Source organism: Salmo salar, unplaced genomic scaffold (assembly GCF_905237065.1).
Source record: "Salmo salar unplaced genomic scaffold, Ssal_v3.1, whole genome shotgun sequence".
NCBI classification, from domain to species: domain Eukaryota; kingdom Metazoa; phylum Chordata; class Actinopteri; order Salmoniformes; family Salmonidae; genus Salmo; species Salmo salar.
In genome coordinates this window covers 5,001-22,500 of record NW_025548186.1, presented here as the reverse complement: position 1 = coordinate 22,500, position 17,500 = coordinate 5,001, and the positions used below count along the sequence as shown (strand labels likewise).

At 46.1% G+C, this 17,500-nt stretch overlaps 1 protein-coding gene across 1 annotated transcript in view; it reads left to right on the top strand.

The window, feature by feature from the left end:
- The first annotated feature begins 5,406 nt into the window (after nucleotides 1-5,406).
- Nucleotides 5,407-17,500, top strand: part of LOC106591619 (epidermal growth factor receptor kinase substrate 8-like) — a 16,279-nt gene continuing 4,185 nt past the window's right edge. Inside the window, exons 1-6 of the mRNA XM_045712023.1 lie at nucleotides 5,407-5,514; nucleotides 5,953-6,045; nucleotides 6,566-6,634; nucleotides 11,407-11,556; nucleotides 12,132-12,214; nucleotides 16,290-16,426. Of these exons, the coding sequence (XP_045567979.1) occupies nucleotides 5,485-5,514; nucleotides 5,953-6,045; nucleotides 6,566-6,634; nucleotides 11,407-11,556; nucleotides 12,132-12,214; nucleotides 16,290-16,426 (562 nt within the window). The 5' untranslated portion in view covers nucleotides 5,407-5,484. The remainder of the gene's footprint in view (nucleotides 5,515-5,952; nucleotides 6,046-6,565; nucleotides 6,635-11,406; nucleotides 11,557-12,131; nucleotides 12,215-16,289; nucleotides 16,427-17,500) is intronic.

Sequence of the window (17,500 nt, the reverse complement as noted above, 5' to 3'; positions counted from 1 at the left end):
TTCCCCTCAGCCCACCCCATCTATCTCTCCTGGTCACCCACTTCCTGTTTCAGCCCATCCCAACCCTCCGCTTCCCTCAGCCCATCCCATCTATCTCTACTGGCCTCCCACTTCCTGTTTCAACCTCCGCTTCCTCGGCCCACCCCATCTATCTCTCCTGGTCACCCACTTCCTGTTTCAACCCATACCAACCCTCCGCTTCCCTCAGCCCACCCCATCTATCTCTCCTGGTCACCCACTTCCTGTTTCAGCCCATCCCAACCCTCCGCTTCCCTCAGCCCATCCCATCTATCTCTCCTGGCCTCCCACTTCCTGTTTCAACCCTCCGCTTCCCTCGGCCCATCCCATCTATCTCTGCTGGCCACCCACTTCCTGTTTCAACCCTCCGCTTCCTCAGCCCATCCCATCTATCTCTGCTGGCCTCCCACTTCCTGTTTCAACCCTCCGCTTCCCTCGGCCCATCCCATCTCTCTCTGCTGGCCTCCCACTTCCTGTTTCAACCCTCCGCTTCCCTCGGCCCATCCCATCTCTCTCTGCTGGCCTCCCACTTCCTGTTTCAACCCTCCGCTTCCCTCGGCCCATCCCATCTCTCTCTGCTGGCCTCCCACTTCCTGTTTCAACCCTCCGCTTCCTCGGCCCATCCCATCTCTCTCTGCTGGCCTCCCACTTCCTGTTTCAACCCTCCGCTTCCCTCGGCCCATCCCATCTCTCTCTGCTGGCCTCCCACTTCCTGTTTCAACCCTCCGCTTCCCTCGGCCCATCCCATCTCTCTCTGCTGGCCTCCCACTTCCTGTTTCAACCCTCCGCTTCCCTCGGCCCATCCCATCTATCTCTGCTGGCCACCCACTTCGGGTTTCTACGCAACACATATCTTTCAACAATACTGTGATGTTTAATGATACTGGAGTTCTCCCTGAGGATGATTTCTGATACTGGAGTTCTCCCTGAGGATGATTCCTAATACTGGAGTTCTCCCTGAGGATGATTCCTAATCCTGGAGTTCTCCCTGAGGATGATTCCTAATACTGGAGTTCTCCCTGAGGATGATTCCTAATACTGGAGTTCTCCCTGAGGATGATTCCTAATACTGGAGTTCTCCCTGAGGATGATTCCTAATACTGGAGTTCTCCCTGAGGATGATTCCTAATACTGGAGTTCTCCCTGAGGATGATTCCTAATACTGGAGTTCTCCCTGAGGATGATTCCTAATACTGGAGTTCTCCCTGAGGATGATTCCTAATACTGGAGTTCTCCCTGAGGATGATTCCTAATACTGGAGTTCTCCCTGAGGATGATTCCTAATACTGGAGTTCTCCCTGAGGATGATTCCTAATACTGGAGTTCTCCCTGAGGATGATTCCTAATACTGGAGTTCTCCCTGAGGATGATTCCTAATACTGGAGTTCTCCCTGAGGATGATTCCTAATCCTGGAGTTCTCCCTGAGGATGATTCCTAATACTGGAGTTCTCCCTGAGGATGATTTCTGATACTGGAGTTCTCCCTGAGGATGATTCCTAATACTGGAGTTCTCCCTGAGGATGATTCCTAATACTGGAGTTCTCCCTGAGGATGATTCCTAATACTGGAGTTCTCCCTGAGGATGATTCCTAATACTGGAGTTCTCCCTGAGGATGATTCCTAATACTGGAGTTCTCCCTGAGGATGATTCCTAATACTGGAGTTCTCCCTGAGGATGATTCCTAACATGTACCGGATGATTCCTAACATGTACCATGTTACAATGGTACCACGTGAACCTACCAGACATGCTATAATATGACTGTAGTTCTGTGTAGATGCTGTAATATGACTGTAGTTCTGTGTAGATGCTATAATATGACTGTAGTTCTGTGTAGATGCTATAATATGACTGTAGTTCTGTCTAGATGCTATAATATGACTGTAGTTCTGTCTAGATGCTATAATATGACTGTAGTTCTGTGTAGATGCTATAATATGACTGTAGTTCTGTGTAGATGCTGTAATATGACTGTAGTTCTGTCTAGATGCTATAATATGACTGTAGTTCTGTCTAGATGCTATAATATGACTGTAGTTCTGTCTAGATGCTGTAATATGACTGTAGTTCTGTTGTAGATGCTGTAATATGACTGTAGTTCTGTCTAGATGCTGTAATATGACTGTAGTTCTGTCTAGATGCTATAATATGACTGTAGTTCTGTCTAGATGCTGTAATATGACTGTAGTTCTGTCTAGATGCTGTAATATGACTGTAGTTCTGTCTAGATGCTATAATATGACTAGTTCTGTGTAGATGCTATAATATGACTGTAGTTCTGTCTAGATGCTACAATATGACTGTAGTTCTGTGTAGATGCTGTAATATGACTGTAGTTCTGTGTAGATGCTATAATATGACTGTAGTTCTGTGTAGATGCTTTAATATGACTGTAGTTCTGTCTAGATGCTGTAATATGACTGTAGTTCTGTCTAGATGCTGTAATATGACTGTAGTTCTGTCTAGATGCTGTAATATGACTGTAGTTCTGTCTAGATGCTGTAATATGACTGTAGTTCTGTCTAGATGCTATAATATGACTGTAGTTCTGTCTAGATGCTGTAATATGACTGTAGTTCTGTCTAGATGCTGTAATATGACTGTAGTTCTGTCTAGATGCTATAATATGACTGTAGTTCTGTCTAGATGCTGTAATATGACTGTAGTTCTGTCTAGATGCTGTAATATGACTGTAGTTCTGTGTAGATGCTATAATATGACTGTAGTTCTGTGTAGATGCTGTAATATGACTGTAGTTCTGTCTAGATGCTGTAATATGACTGTAGTTCTGTCTAGATGCTGTAATATGACTGTAGTTCTGTCTAGATGCTATAATATGACTGTAGTTCTGTCTAGATGCTGTAATATGACTGTAGTTCTGTCTAGATGCTGTAATATGACTGTAGTTCTGTCTAGATGCTATAATATGACTAGTTCTGTGTAGATGCTATAATATGACTGTAGTTCTGTCTAGATGCTGTAATATGACTGTAGTTCTGTCTAGATGCTGTAATATGACTGTAGTTCTGTCTAGATGCTGTAATATGACTGTAGTTCTGTGTAGATGCTGTAATATGACTGTAGTTCTGTCTAGATGCTGTAATATGACTGTAGTTCTGTCTAGATGCTGTAATATGACTGTAGTTCTGTGTAGATGCTATAATATGACTGTAGTTCTGTGTAGATGCTGTAATATGACTGTAGTTCTGTCTAGATGCTGTAATATGACTGTAGTTCTGTGTAGATGCTGTAATATGACTGTAGTTCTGTCTTGATGCTATAATATGACTGTAGTTCTGTGTAGATGCTATAATATGACTGTAGTTCTGTCTAGATGCTGTAATATGACTGTAGTTCTGTCTAGATGCTATAATATGACTGTAGTTCTGTCTAGATGCTGTAATATGACTGTAGTTCTGTGTAGATGCTGTAATATGACTGTAGTTCTGTCTAGATGCTGTAATATGACTGTAGTTCTGTCTAGATGCTATAATATGACTGTAGTTCTGTCTAGATGCTGTAATATGACTGTAGTTCTGTCTAGATGCTGTAATATGACTGTAGTTCTGTCTAGATGCTGTAATATGACTGTAGTTCTGTCTAGATGCTGTAATATGACTGTAGTTCTGTCTAGATGCTGTAATATGACTGTAGTTTTGTCTAGATGCTGTAATATGACTGTAGTTCTGTCTAGATGCTATAATATGACTGTAGTTCTGTCTAGATGCTGTAATATGACTGTAGTTCTGTCTAGATGCTATAATATGACTGTAGTTCTGTCTAGATGCTATAATATGACTGTAGTTCTGTGTAGATGCTGTAATATGACTGTAGTTCTGTGTAGATGCTGTAATATGACTGTAGTTCTGTCTAGATGCTATAATATGACTGTAGTTCTGTCTAGATGCTGTAATATGACTGTAGTTCTGTCTAGATGCTATAATATGACTGTAGTTCTGTCTAGATGCTGTAATATGACTGTAGTTCTGTCTAGATGCTGTAATATGACTGTAGTTCTGTCTAGATGCTGTAATATGACTGTAGTTCTGTCTAGATGGTATAATATGACTGTAGTTCTGTCTAGATGGTATAATATGACTGTAGTTCTGTCTAGATGCTGTAATATGACTGTGTCCTGTCGTTCTCCAGAACAACGGAAGAACTACACCAAAAACAGCATCAACAGCATGACGAACACCTCCCAGTACCACGTAGAGGTCAGTCTACTACTGTACATACAGCATGACGAACACCTCCCAGTACCACGTAGAGGTCAGTCTACTACTGTACATACAGCATGACGAACACCTCCCAGTACCACGTAGAGGTCAGTCTACTACTGTACATACAGCATGACTACCACCCTCACAGTACCACGTAGAGGTCAGTCTACTACTGTACATACAGCATGACGAACACCTCCCAGTACCACGTAGAGGTCAGTCTACTACTGTACATACAGCATGACGAACACCTCCCAGTACCACGTAGAGGTCAGTCTACTACTGTACATACAGCATGACTACCACCCTCACAGTACCACGTAGAGGTCAGTCTACTACTGTACATACAGCATGACTACCACCTCCCAGTACCACGTAGAGGTCAGTCTACTACTGTACATACAGCATGACGAACACCTCCCAGTACCACGTAGAGGTCAGTCTACTACTGTACATACAGCATGACTACCACCCTCACAGTACCACGTAGAGGTCAGTCTACTACTGTACATACAGCATGACGAACACCTCCCAGTACCACGTAGAGGTCAGTCTACTACTGTACATACAGCATGACGAACACCTCCCAGTACCACGTAGAGGTCAGTCTACTACTGTACATACAGCATGATGAACACCTCCCAGTACCACGTAGAGGTCAGTCTACTACTGTACATACAGCATGACTAACACCTCCCAGTACCACGTAGAGGTCAGTCTACATACAGCATGACGAACACCTCCCAGTACCACGTAGAGGTCAGTCTACATACAGCATGACGAACACCTCCCAGTACCACGTAGAGGTCAGTCTACTACTGTACATACAGCATGACGAACACCTCCCAGTACCACGTAGAGGTCAGTCTACTACTGTACATACAGCATGACGAACACCTCCCAGTACCACGTAGAGGTCAGTCTACATACAGCATGACGAACACCTCACAGTACCACGTAGAGGTCAGTCTACTACTGTACATACAGCATGACTACCACCCTCACAGTACCACGTAGAGGTCAGTCTACTACTGTACATACAGCATGACGAACACCTCCCAGTACCACGTCGAGGTCAGTCTACTACTGTACATACAGCATGACTACCACCCTCACAGTACCACGTAGAGGTCAGTCTACATACAGCATGACGAACACCTCCCAGTACCACGTCGAGGTCAGTCTACATACAGCATGACGAACACCTCCCAGTACCACGTCGAGGTCAGTCTACATACAGCATGACGAACACCTCCCAGTACCACGTAGAGGTCAGTCTACTACTGTACATACAGCATGACGAACACCCTCACAGTACCACGTAGAGGTCAGTCTACATACAACATGACTAACACCCTCACAGTACCACGTTGAGGTCAGTCTACATACAGCATGACTAACACCCTCACAGTACCACGTTGAGGTCAGTCTACTACTGTACATACAGTGTGTTAGTGGTAGGGTAGAGATTGTTACTAATCTCCCCCCTCTGTGTCCCAAACCCTCTCCCCCTCTCCCATCTCTCCTATCCCCTCTGTGTCCCCAAACCCTCTCCCCCTCTCCCATCTCTCCTATCCCCTCTGTGTCCCCAAACCCTCTCCCCCTCTCCCATCTCTCCTATCCCCTCTGTGTCCCCAAACCCTCTCCCCTCTCCCATCTCTCCCCCCTCTGTGTCCCAAACCCTCTCCCCCTCTCCTTTCTCCCCTCAGCACCTGACCACATTTGTTCTGGACAGGAAGGAAGCCATGATCAACACTGAGGATGGAATCAGGAAGCTCCGCCTCCTGGACGCCAAGGGAAAGGTGAGGCGCAGGAGATAATGATTCTGTTTCCCATCTGCTGTACAGATCCAATATATTCCTATTGGTTTTGATAATGTAGCTTCTGTACAGATCCAATATATTCCTATTGGTTTTGATAATGTAGCTTCTGTACAGATCCAATATATTCCTATTGGTTTGATAATGTAGCTGCTGTACAGATCGAATATATTCCTATTGGTTTGATAATGTAGCTGCTGTACAGATCGAATGTATTCCTATTGGTTTGATAATGTAGCTGCTGTACAGATCCAATGTATTCCTATTGGTTTGATAATGTAGCTGCTGTACAGATCCAATATATTCCTATTGGTTTGATAATGTAGCTGCTGTACAGATCCAATATATTCCTATTGGTTTTGATAATGTAGCTGCTGTCCAGATCCAATATATTCCTATTGGTTTGATAATGTAGCTGCTGTCCAGATCCAATATATTCCTATTGGTTTTGATAATGTAGCTGCTGTACAGATCCAATATATTCCTATTGGTTTGATATTAGGTATGGACCCAGGACATGCTGCTGCAGGTGGAGGAGAAGACGGTCAGCCTCATCGACCCAGAGACCAAGGTGGGTGAGCAGAAAGGCCGTCTGAAGGGACCAGCTGTGGTACGCTGGACAGGGGCATCATGGGACCTACTGGCTAGACCAGCGGTATCATATCAGGGAATTACTGAAAGTTATCTGGCTACTGGCTCTCTCGAAAAAAAACGATTTATGCTTGACGTAGGTGCTGTACGGAAGGTGACTGTCACAGGCGTCGTAAAATGGAGCCCGAGACGGAGCGTGGATAGTGCTAATTTTCGAAATCTTTTAATGAACACACTTGACAAAATAACAAAAAACGACCAACACAGTCCCGTCAGGTACACTCAGACGACTAGAACGGAAAACAACTACCCACAAACCCCAAAAGGAAAAACAGGCTGCCTGAGTATGGCTTCCAATCAGAGACAACGAAAGACACCTGCCTCTGATTGGAATCCATACTCGGCCGAAACATAGAAAACCAACACATAGAAATAGATAACTAGAACAAACCCACATAGAAACAGAAAACCCCCAAAATACCTACAAAACAAACCCCCCCCTGCCACGCCCTGACCGCTCCACTACCGATAGTGGAGCTTCCGGAGGCGTGCAGAGGCCAGCTGGCGCCCCGTACCCCATGGCCGTGTCCACCTGTTGTAATGTTGACGCTAGACGGGGTGTCCTGTATGAACACAACTTCCTTCACAACAGCTCTGCCATGCTCAGGGAAACGCCAGATCTATTGATGCCCTGACTTCTACAGAGGTCGTACCGCTGTAACGCTGTAACAGTCCACTACAGAGGTCGTACCACTGTAACGCTGTAACAGTCCACTACAGAGGTCGTACCACTGTAACGCTGTCACAGCTCACTACGGAGGTCGTACCACTGTAACGCTGTCACAGCTCACTACAGAGGTCGTACCACTGTAACGCTGTACAGCCACTACAGAGGTCGTATCACTGTAACGCTGTAACAGCCCACTACAGAGGTCGTACCACTGTCACAGCTCACTACAGAGGTCGTACCACTGTCACAGCCCACTACAGAGGTCGTACCACTGTCACAGCCCACTACAGAGGTCGTACCACTGTAACACTGTAACAGCCCACTACAGAGGTCGTACCACTGTACCACTGTACAGCCACTACAGAGGTCGTACCGCTGTACAGCCACTACAGAGGTCGTACCACTGTAACGCTGTAACAGTCCACTACAGAGGTCGTACCACTGTAACGCTGTACAGTCACTACAGAGGTCGTACCACTGTAATGCTGTACAGTCACTACAGAGGTCGTACCACTGTAACAGTCCACTACAGAGGTCGTACCACTGTAACGCTGTCACAGCCCACTACAGAGGTCGTACCACTGTAACGCTGTCACAGCCCACTACAGAGGTCGTACCACTGTAACGCTGTACAGCCACTACAGAGGTCGTACCACTGTAACGCTGTACAGCCACTACAGAGGTCGTACCACTGTACAGCCACTACAGAGGTCGTACCACTGTAACGCTGTCACAGCCCACTACAGAGGTCGTACCACTGTAACGCTGTCACAGCCCACTACAGAGGTCGTACCACTGTAACGCTGTACAGCCACTACAGAGGTCGTACCACTGTAACGCTGTCACAGCCCACTACAGAGGTCGTACCACTGTAACGCTGTACAGTCACTACAGAGGTCGTACCACTGTAACGCTGTCACAGCCCACTACAGAGGTCGTACCACTGTAACGCTGTCACAGCCCACTACAGAGGTCGTACCACTGTAACGCTGTCACAGCCCACTACAGAGGTCGTACCACTGTAACGCTGTCACAGCCCACTACAGAGGTCGTACCACTGTAACGCTGTCACAGCCCACTACAGACAGCGGATTGACCATGCAAAGCCTTTAACAAGGACGGTTTTGTTCAGTGTTTTGATCAGTGGTTTGATCACTCGGACAACATCCAGTGAAATTGCAGAGCGCCAAATTCAAAAACAGAAATTCTCATAATAAACATAAAAGATAAAAGTGTCATACCCCAGCTTAAAGATTAACTTCTTGTTAATCCAACCGCTGTGTCAGATTTCAAAAAAGGCTTTACGGCGAAAGCAAACCATGCGATTATCTGAGAACAGCGCCCAGCAGACAAATCATTACAAACAGTTAGCAGCCAAATAGAGGAGTAACAAAAGTAAGAAATAGCCATAAAATGAATCACTTACCTTTGACGATCTTCATACGGTTGCACTCCGAAGACTCCGTGTTACACAATACATGTTCGTTTTGTTCGATAATGTCCCTCTTTGTGTCCAAAAATCTCAATCTTTTGTTGGTGCGTTTTGTTCAGTATTCCAGACGAAAAATCTAAAAAGTACCGTAAAGGTTCATAGAAACATGTCAAACGATGTTTATAATCAATCCTCAAGTTGTTTTTGTCGTAAATAATCGATAATATTTCAACCGGACAAAAAGCTTCGTCGATAGAAAACGAGAAACTAGAATGTCGCGCTCCCGGTCGCGCGCTGGACTCATGTCTGGAAATGTCCACTGTCCACTCATTGAAAGTGCTGTATCTCCTTCATTTTTCAGAGTAAAAGCCTGAAACAATGCCTAAAGACTGGCCACATGTAGAAGAAGCTATAGAAATCGTGAACTGGGTCATAAGTCTTTGTTTGGTGGATAGGCTTTCAATGGAAAAAACAGGCATTTCAAAATAAAGGCACTTCTTGGATGGATTTTCTTCAGGTTTTCGCCTGCCGTATCAGTTCTGTTATACTCACAGACATTATTTTAACAGTTTTGGAAACTTTAGAGTGTTTTCTATCCAAATCTACCAATTATATGCATATCCTAGCTTCTGGGCCTGAGTAGCAGGCAGTTTACTTTGGGCCGAACGCTGCCCCCTACCCTAGTGAGGTTAACTTTCCTCTGGGAACTTTGTACACCAAGTTTTAACCACAAGTTCACAGTGACTCCATAACTACCTTAATGACCTGAATATTCAGAGGCTGACCTGTCTGTTTGGGCTGGCCTCAGTACAGTTTTAAGCTGGTTCTGTTAACTGACCTGTTTGTTTGGGCTGGCCTCAGTACAGTTTTTAAGCTGGTTCTGATAACTGACCTGTTTGTTTGGGCTGGCCTCAGTACAGTTTTAAAGCTGGTTCTGTTAACTGACCTGTTTGTTAGGGCTGGCCTCAGTACAGTTTTTAAGCTGGTTAACTGACCTGTTTGTTTGGGCTGGCCTCAGTACAGTTTTTAAGCTGGTTCTGATAACTGACCTGTTTGTTTGGGCTGGTCTCAGTACAGTTTTAAGCTGGTTCTGTTAACTGACCTGTTTGTTAGGGCTGGTCTCAGTACAGTTTTTAAGCTGGTTCTGATAACTGACCTGTTTGTTTGGGCTGGTCTCAGTACAGTTTTTAAGCTGGTTCTGTTAACTGACCTGTTTGTTAGGGCTGGCCTCAGTACAGTTTTTAAGCTGGTTCTGTTAACTGACCTGTTTGTTAGGGCTGGTCTCAGTACAGTTTTAAGCTGGTTCTGTTAACTGACCTGTTTGTTAGGGCTGGCCTCAGTACAGTTTTTAAGCTGGTTCTGATAACTGACCTGTTTGTTTGGGCTGGCCTCAGTACAGTTTTAAGCTGGTTAACTGACCTGTTTGTTAGGGCTGGTCTCAGTACAGTTTTTAAGCTGGATAACTGACCTGTCTGTTTGGGCTGGCCTCAGTACAGTTTTTAAGCTGGATAACTGACCTGTTTGTTAGGGCTGGTCTCAGTACAGTTTTTAAGCTGGATAACTGACCTGTTTGTTAGGGCTGGTCTCAGTACAGTTTTTAAGCTGGATAACTGACCTGTTTGTTTGGGCTGGTCTCAGTACAGTTTTTAAGCTGGATAACTGACCTGTTTGTTAGGGCTGGTCTCAGTACAGTTTTTAAGCTGGTTCTGATAACTGACCTGTTTGTTAGGGCTGGCCTCAGTACAGTTTTTAAGCTGGTTCTGATAACTGACCTGTTTGTTAGGGCTGGTCTCAGTACAGTTTTTAAGCTGGTTCTGTTAACTGACCTGTTTGTTTGGGCTGGTCTCAGTACAGTTTTTAAGCTGGTTAACTGACCTGTTTGTTTGGGCTGGTCTCAGTACAGTTTTTAAGCTGGTTTTGATAACTGACCTGTTTGTTAGGGCTGGTCTCAGTACAGTTTTTAAGCTGGTTAACTGACCTGTTTGTTTGGGCTGGTCTCAGTACAGTTTTTAAGCTGGTTTTGATAACTGACCTGTTTGTTTGGGCTGGTCTCAGTACAGTTTTTAAGCTGGATAACTGACCTGTTTGTTAGGGCTGGTCTCAGTACAGTTTTTAAGCTGGATAACTGGCCTGTTTGTTAGGGCTGGTCTCAGTACAGTTTTTAAGCTGGATAACTGACCTGTTTGTTTGGGCTGGTCTCAGTACAGTTTTTAAGCTGGATAACTGACCTGTTTGTTAGGGCTGGTCTCAGTACAGTTTTTAAGCTGGTTAACTGACCTGTTTGTTTGGGCTGGTCTCAGTACAGTTTTTAAGCTGGTTAACTGACCTGTTTGTTTGGGCTGGTCTCAGTACAGTTTTTAAGCTGGTTAACTGACCTGTTTGTTTGGGCTGGTCTCAGTACAGTTTTTAAGCTGGTTAACTGACCTGTTTGTTAGGGCTGGCCTCAGTACAGTTTTTAAGCTGGTTAACTGACCTGTTTGTTAGGGCTGGTCTCAGTACAGTTTTTAAGCTGGTTAACTGACCTGTTTGTTAGGGCTGGTCTCAGTACAGTTTTTAAGCTGGATAACTGACCTGTTTGTTATTGTTTCAGAATGAGTTGGAGAACTTTCCCTTGGGAACCATCATGCACTGCCAGGCGGTGATGTCATCCTGCAACTACGACTCCATCTTGGCTCTGGTGTGTAAGGAGCCGGGCCAGGGCAAACCGGACCTTCACCTGTTCCAGTGTGACGACATCAAGGTACACACACACACACACACACACAGACACACACAGACAGACAGACAGACAGACAGACAGACAGACAGACAGACAGACAGACAGACAGACAGACAGACAGACAGACAGACAGACACATACATATACGCACACACAGACAGGCACACACAGACAGACAGACACACACAGACAGACACACATACGCACACAGAGACAGGCACACACGCAGACAGACACACACGCACACACACATACGCACACACATACATACGCACACACACACACACACACACACATACATACGCACACACACACACACACACACATACATACGCACACACATACAAACACACACATACATACGCACACACATACAGACACACACACACACACACACACACACACACATACACACACACACACACGAGACACACACACACACACACACACACACACACACACACACACACACACACACACACACACACACAGACACACAGTTAGTGATATGTTGTCTGTCTGTCTGTCTGTCTGTCTGTCTGTCTGTCTGTCTGTCTGTCTGTCTGTCTGTCTGTCTGTCTGTCTGTCTCCTCCAGGCTAACCTGATCCAGGCTGATATAGAGGGAGCCATGATGGATCAGAAGGGAGGCAAGGTGAAGAGGAGACCAGAAGCACTACGGTAAAACACCTGTATCTACCTGTCGTCTCTGACTGGACTCTGTACCGTAGTAGAGACCAGAAACACTACGGTAGAACACCTGTATCTACCTGTCGTCTCTGACTGGACTCTGTACCGTAGTAGAGACCAGAAACACTACGGTAGAACACCTGTATCTACCTGTCGTCTCTGACTGGACTCTGTACCGTAGTAGAGACCAGAAACACTACGGTAGAACACCTGTATCTACCTGTCGTCTCTGACTGGACTCTGTACCGTAGTAGAGACCCAGAAACACTACGGTAGAACACCTGTATCTACCTGTCGTCTCTGACTGGACTCTGTACCGTAGTAGAGACCAGAAACACTACGGTAGAACACCTGTATCTACCTGTCGTCTCTGACTGGACTCTGTACCGTAGTAGAGACCAGAAACACTACGGTAGAACACCTGTATCTACCTGTCGTCTCTGACTGGACTCTGTACCGTAGTAGAGACCAGAAACACTACGGTAGAACACCTGTATCTACCTGTCGTCTCTGACTGGACTCTGTACCGTAGTAGAGACCAGAAACACTACGGTAGAACACCTGTATCTACCTGTCGTCTCTGACTGGACTCTGTACCGTAGTAGAGACCAGAAACACTACGGTAGAACACCTGTATCTACCTGTCGTCTCTGACTGGACTCTGTACCGTAGTAGAGACCAGAAACACTACGGTAGAACACCTGTATCTACCTGTCGTCTCTGACTGGACTCTGTACCGTAGTAGAGACCAGAAACACTACGGTAGAACACCTGTATCTACCTGTCGTCTCTGACTGGACTCTGTACCGTAGTAGAGACCAGAAACGCTACGGTAGAACACCTGTATCTACCTGTCGTCTCTGACTGGACTCTGTACCGTAGTAGAGACCAGAAACGCTACGGTAGAACACCTGTATCTACCTGTCGTCTCTGACTGGACTCTGTACCGTAGTAGAGACCAGAAACGCTACGGTAGAACACCTGTATCTACCTGTCGTCTCTGACTGGACTCTGTACCGTAGTAGAGACCAGAAACGCTACGGTAGAACACCTGTATCTACCTGTCGTCTCTGACTGGACTCTGTACCGTAGTAGAGACCAGAAACGCTACGGTAGAACACCTGTATCTACCTGTCGTCTCTGACTGGACTCTGTACCGTAGTAGAGACCAGAAACGCTACGGTAGAACACCTGTATCTACCTGTCGTCTCTGACTGGACTCTGTACCGTAGTAGAGACCCAGAAACGCTACGGTAGAACACCTGTATCTACCTGTCGTCTCTGACTGGACTCTGTATCGTAGTAGAGACCCAGAAACACTACGGTAGAACACCTGTATCTACCTGTCGTCTCTGACTGGACTCTGTACCGTAGTAGAGACCAGAAACACTACGGTAGAACACCTGTATCTACCTGTCGTCTCTGACTGGACTCTGTACCGTAGTAGAGACCCAGAAACACTACGGTAGAACACCTGTATCTACCTGTCGTCTCTGACTGGACTCTGTACCGTAGTAGAGACCCAGAAACACTACGGTAGAACACCTGTATCTACCTGTCGTCTCTGACTGGACTCTGTACCGTAGTAGAGACCAGAAACACTACGGTAGAACACCTGTATCTACCTGTCGTCTCTGACTGGACTCTGTACCGTAGTAGAGACCCAGAAACACTACGGTAGAACACCTGTATCTACCTGTCGTCTCTGACTGGACTCTGTACCGTAGTAGAGACCAGAAACACTACGGTAGAACACCTGTATCTACCTGTCGTCTCTGACTGGACTCTGTACCGTAGTAGAGACCAGAAACACTACGGTAGAACACCTGTATCTACCTGTCGTCTCTGACTGGACTCTGTACCGTAGTAGAGACCAGAAACACTACGGTAGAACACCTGTATCTACCTGTCGTCTCTGACTGGACTCTGTACCGTAGTAGAGACCCAGAAACACTACGGTAGAACACCTGTATCTACCTGTCGTCTCTGACTGGACTCTGTACCGTAGTAGAGACCAGAAACACTACGGTAGAACACCTGTATCTACCTGTCGTCTCTGACTGGACTCTGTACCGTAGTAGAGACCAGAAACACTACGGTAGAACACCTGTATCTACCTGTCGTCTCTGACTGGACTCTGTACCGTAGTAGAGACCAGAAACACTACGGTAGAACACCTGTATCTACCTGTCGTCTCTGACTGGACTCTGTACCGTAGTAGAGACCAGAAACACTACGGTAGAACACCTGTATCTACCTGTCGTCTCTGACTGGACTCTGTACCGTAGTAGAGACCCAGAAACACTACGGTAGAACACCTGTATCTACCTGTCGTCTCTGACTGGACTCTGTACCGTAGTAGAGACCAGAAACACTACGGTAGAACACCTGTATCTACCTGTCGTCTCTGACTGGACTCTGTACCGTAGTAGAGACCAGAAACACTACGGTAGAACACCTGTATCTACCTGTCGTCTCTGACTGGACTCTGTACCGTAGTAGAGACCAGAAACACTACGGTAGAACACCTGTATCTACCTGTCGTCTCTGACTGGACTCTGTACCGTAGTAGAGACCAGAAACACTACGGTAGAACACCTGTATCTACCTGTCGTCTCTGACTGGACTCTGTACCGTAGTAGAGACCAGAAACACTACGGTAGAACACCTGTATCTACCTGTCGTCTCTGACTGGACTCTGTACCGTAGTAGAGACCAGAAACACTACGGTAGAACACCTGTATCTACCTGTCGTCTCTGACTGGACTCTGTACCGTAGTAGAGACCAGAAACACTACGGTAGAACACCTGTATCTACCTGTCGTCTCTGACTGGACTCTGTACCGTAGTAGAGACCAGAAACGCTACGGTAGAACACCTGTATCTACCTGTCGTCTCTGACTGGACTCTGTACCGTAGTAGAGACCAGAAACGCTACGGTAGAACACCTGTATCTACCTGTCGTCTCTGACTGGACTCTGTACCGTAGTAGAGACCAGAAACGCTACGGTAGAACACCTGTATCTACCTGTCGTCTCTGACTGGACTCTGTACCGTAGTAGAGACCAGAAACGCTACGGTAGAACACCTGTATCTACCTGTCGTCTCTGACTGGACTCTGTACCGTAGTAGAGACCAGAAACGCTACGGTAGAACACCTGTATCTACCTGTCGTCTCTGACTGGACTCTGTACCGTAGTAGAGACCAGAAACGCTACGGTAGAACACCTGTATCTACCTGTCGTCTCTGACTGGACTCTGTACCGTAGTAGAGACCCAGAAACGCTACGGTAGAACACCTGTATCTACCTGTCGTCTCTGACTGGACTCTGTATCGTAGTAGAGACCCAGAAACACTACGGTAGAACACCTGTATCTACCTGTCGTCTCTGACTGGACTCTGTACCGTAGTAGAGACCAGAAACACTACGGTAGAACACCTGTATCTACCTGTCGTCTCTGACTGGACTCTGTACCGTAGTAGAGACCCAGAAACACTACGGTAGAACACCTGTATCTACCTGTCGTCTCTGACTGGACTCTGTACCGTAGTAGAGACCCAGAAACACTACGGTAGAACACCTGTATCTACCTGTCGTCTCTGACTGGACTCTGTACCGTAGTAGAGACCAGAAACACTACGGTAGAACACCTGTATCTACCTGTCGTCTCTGACTATAATGGGTTCTGTTACGTTATAGAGCTCTGTTAGAATGGGTTCTGTTACTTTATAGAGCTCTGTTAGAATGGGTTCTGTTATAATGGGTTCTGTTACTTTATAGAGCTCTGTTATAATGGGTTCTGTTACTTTATAGAGCTCTGTTAGAATGGGTTCTGTATCAGTGCTGTATGGGGTTCTGTTTGTATCTGGGTCTGGGTCTGTATCAGTGCTGTATGGGGTTCTGTTTGTATCTGGGTCTGGGTCTGTATCAGTGCTGTATGGGGTTCTGTTTGTATCTGGGTCTGGGTCTGTATCAGTGCTGTATGGGGTTCTGTTTGTATCTGGGTCTGGGTCTGTATCTGATTGTCCGTCTTCCTCTCGTCTCCTCCTCCCGTACTCCTATAGGATGATTCTGAAGAGTGATGGGGTCATCCCCCCGCCCCCAGCGGCGCCCGCCCCAGAGCCACCCGCCACCCTCACCCAGGTGGACGTGAGGAGTCGTGTGGCAGCCTGGTCAGCCTGGGCTGCGGAGCAGCAGGACTGTAAGAAAACACAAGTTACAGGGACTTAAATGAGTCCGAAAGGTTCTGCCTTCTAATACGCAGTTCGTCACTCTGTAGTCAATGATATGAATGGACTTCAACAACTGTTCTATGGGTTCAACCAGGTGATGTAGTGAGAGAAAGAGCTGTTCTATGGGTTCAACCAGGTGATAGTTGAGAGAAATAGCTGTTCTATGGGTTCAACCAGGTGATAGTTGAGAGAAATAGCTGTTCTATGGGTTCAACCAAGTGATAGTTGAGAGAAAGAGCTGTTCTATGGGTTCAACCAGGTGATAGTTGAGAGAAAGAGCTGTTCTATGGGTTCAACCAGGTGATAGTTGAGAGAAAGAGCTGTTCTATGGGTTCAACCAGGTGATAGTTGAGAGAAATAGCTGTTCTATGGGTTCAACCAAGTGATAGTTGAGAGAAATAGCTGTTCTATGGGTTCAACCAGGTGATAGTTGAGAGAAAGAGCTGTTCTATGGGTTCAACCAGGTGATAGTTGAGAGAAAGAGCTGTTCTATGGGTTCAACCAGGTGATGTAGTGAGAGATAGAGCTGTTCTATGGGGTTCAACCAGGTGATAGTTGAGAGAAAGAGCTGTTCTATGGGGTTCAACCAGGTGATAGTTGAGAGAAAGAGCTGTTCTATGGGTTCAACCAGGTGATGTAGTGAGAGAAAGAGCTGTTCTATGGGGTTCAACCAGGTAATAGTTGAGAGAAATAGCTGTTCTATGGGTTCAATCAGGTGATAGTTGAGAGAAAGAGCTGTTCTATGGGTTCAACCAGGTGATAGTTGAGAGAAAGAGCTGTTCTATGGGGTTCAACCAGGTGATAGTTGAGAGAAAGAGCTGTTCTATGGGGTTCAACCAGGTGATAGTTGAGAGAAAGAGCTGTTCTATGGGTTCAACCAGGTGATAGTTGAGAGAAAGAGCTGTTCTATGGGTTCAACCAGGTGATGTAGTGAGAGAAAGAGCTGTTCTATGGGTTCAACCAGGTGATGTAGTGAGAGAAAGAGCTTTTCTATGGGTTCAACCAGGTGATGTAGTGAGAGAAAGAGCTGTTCTAGGGGTTCA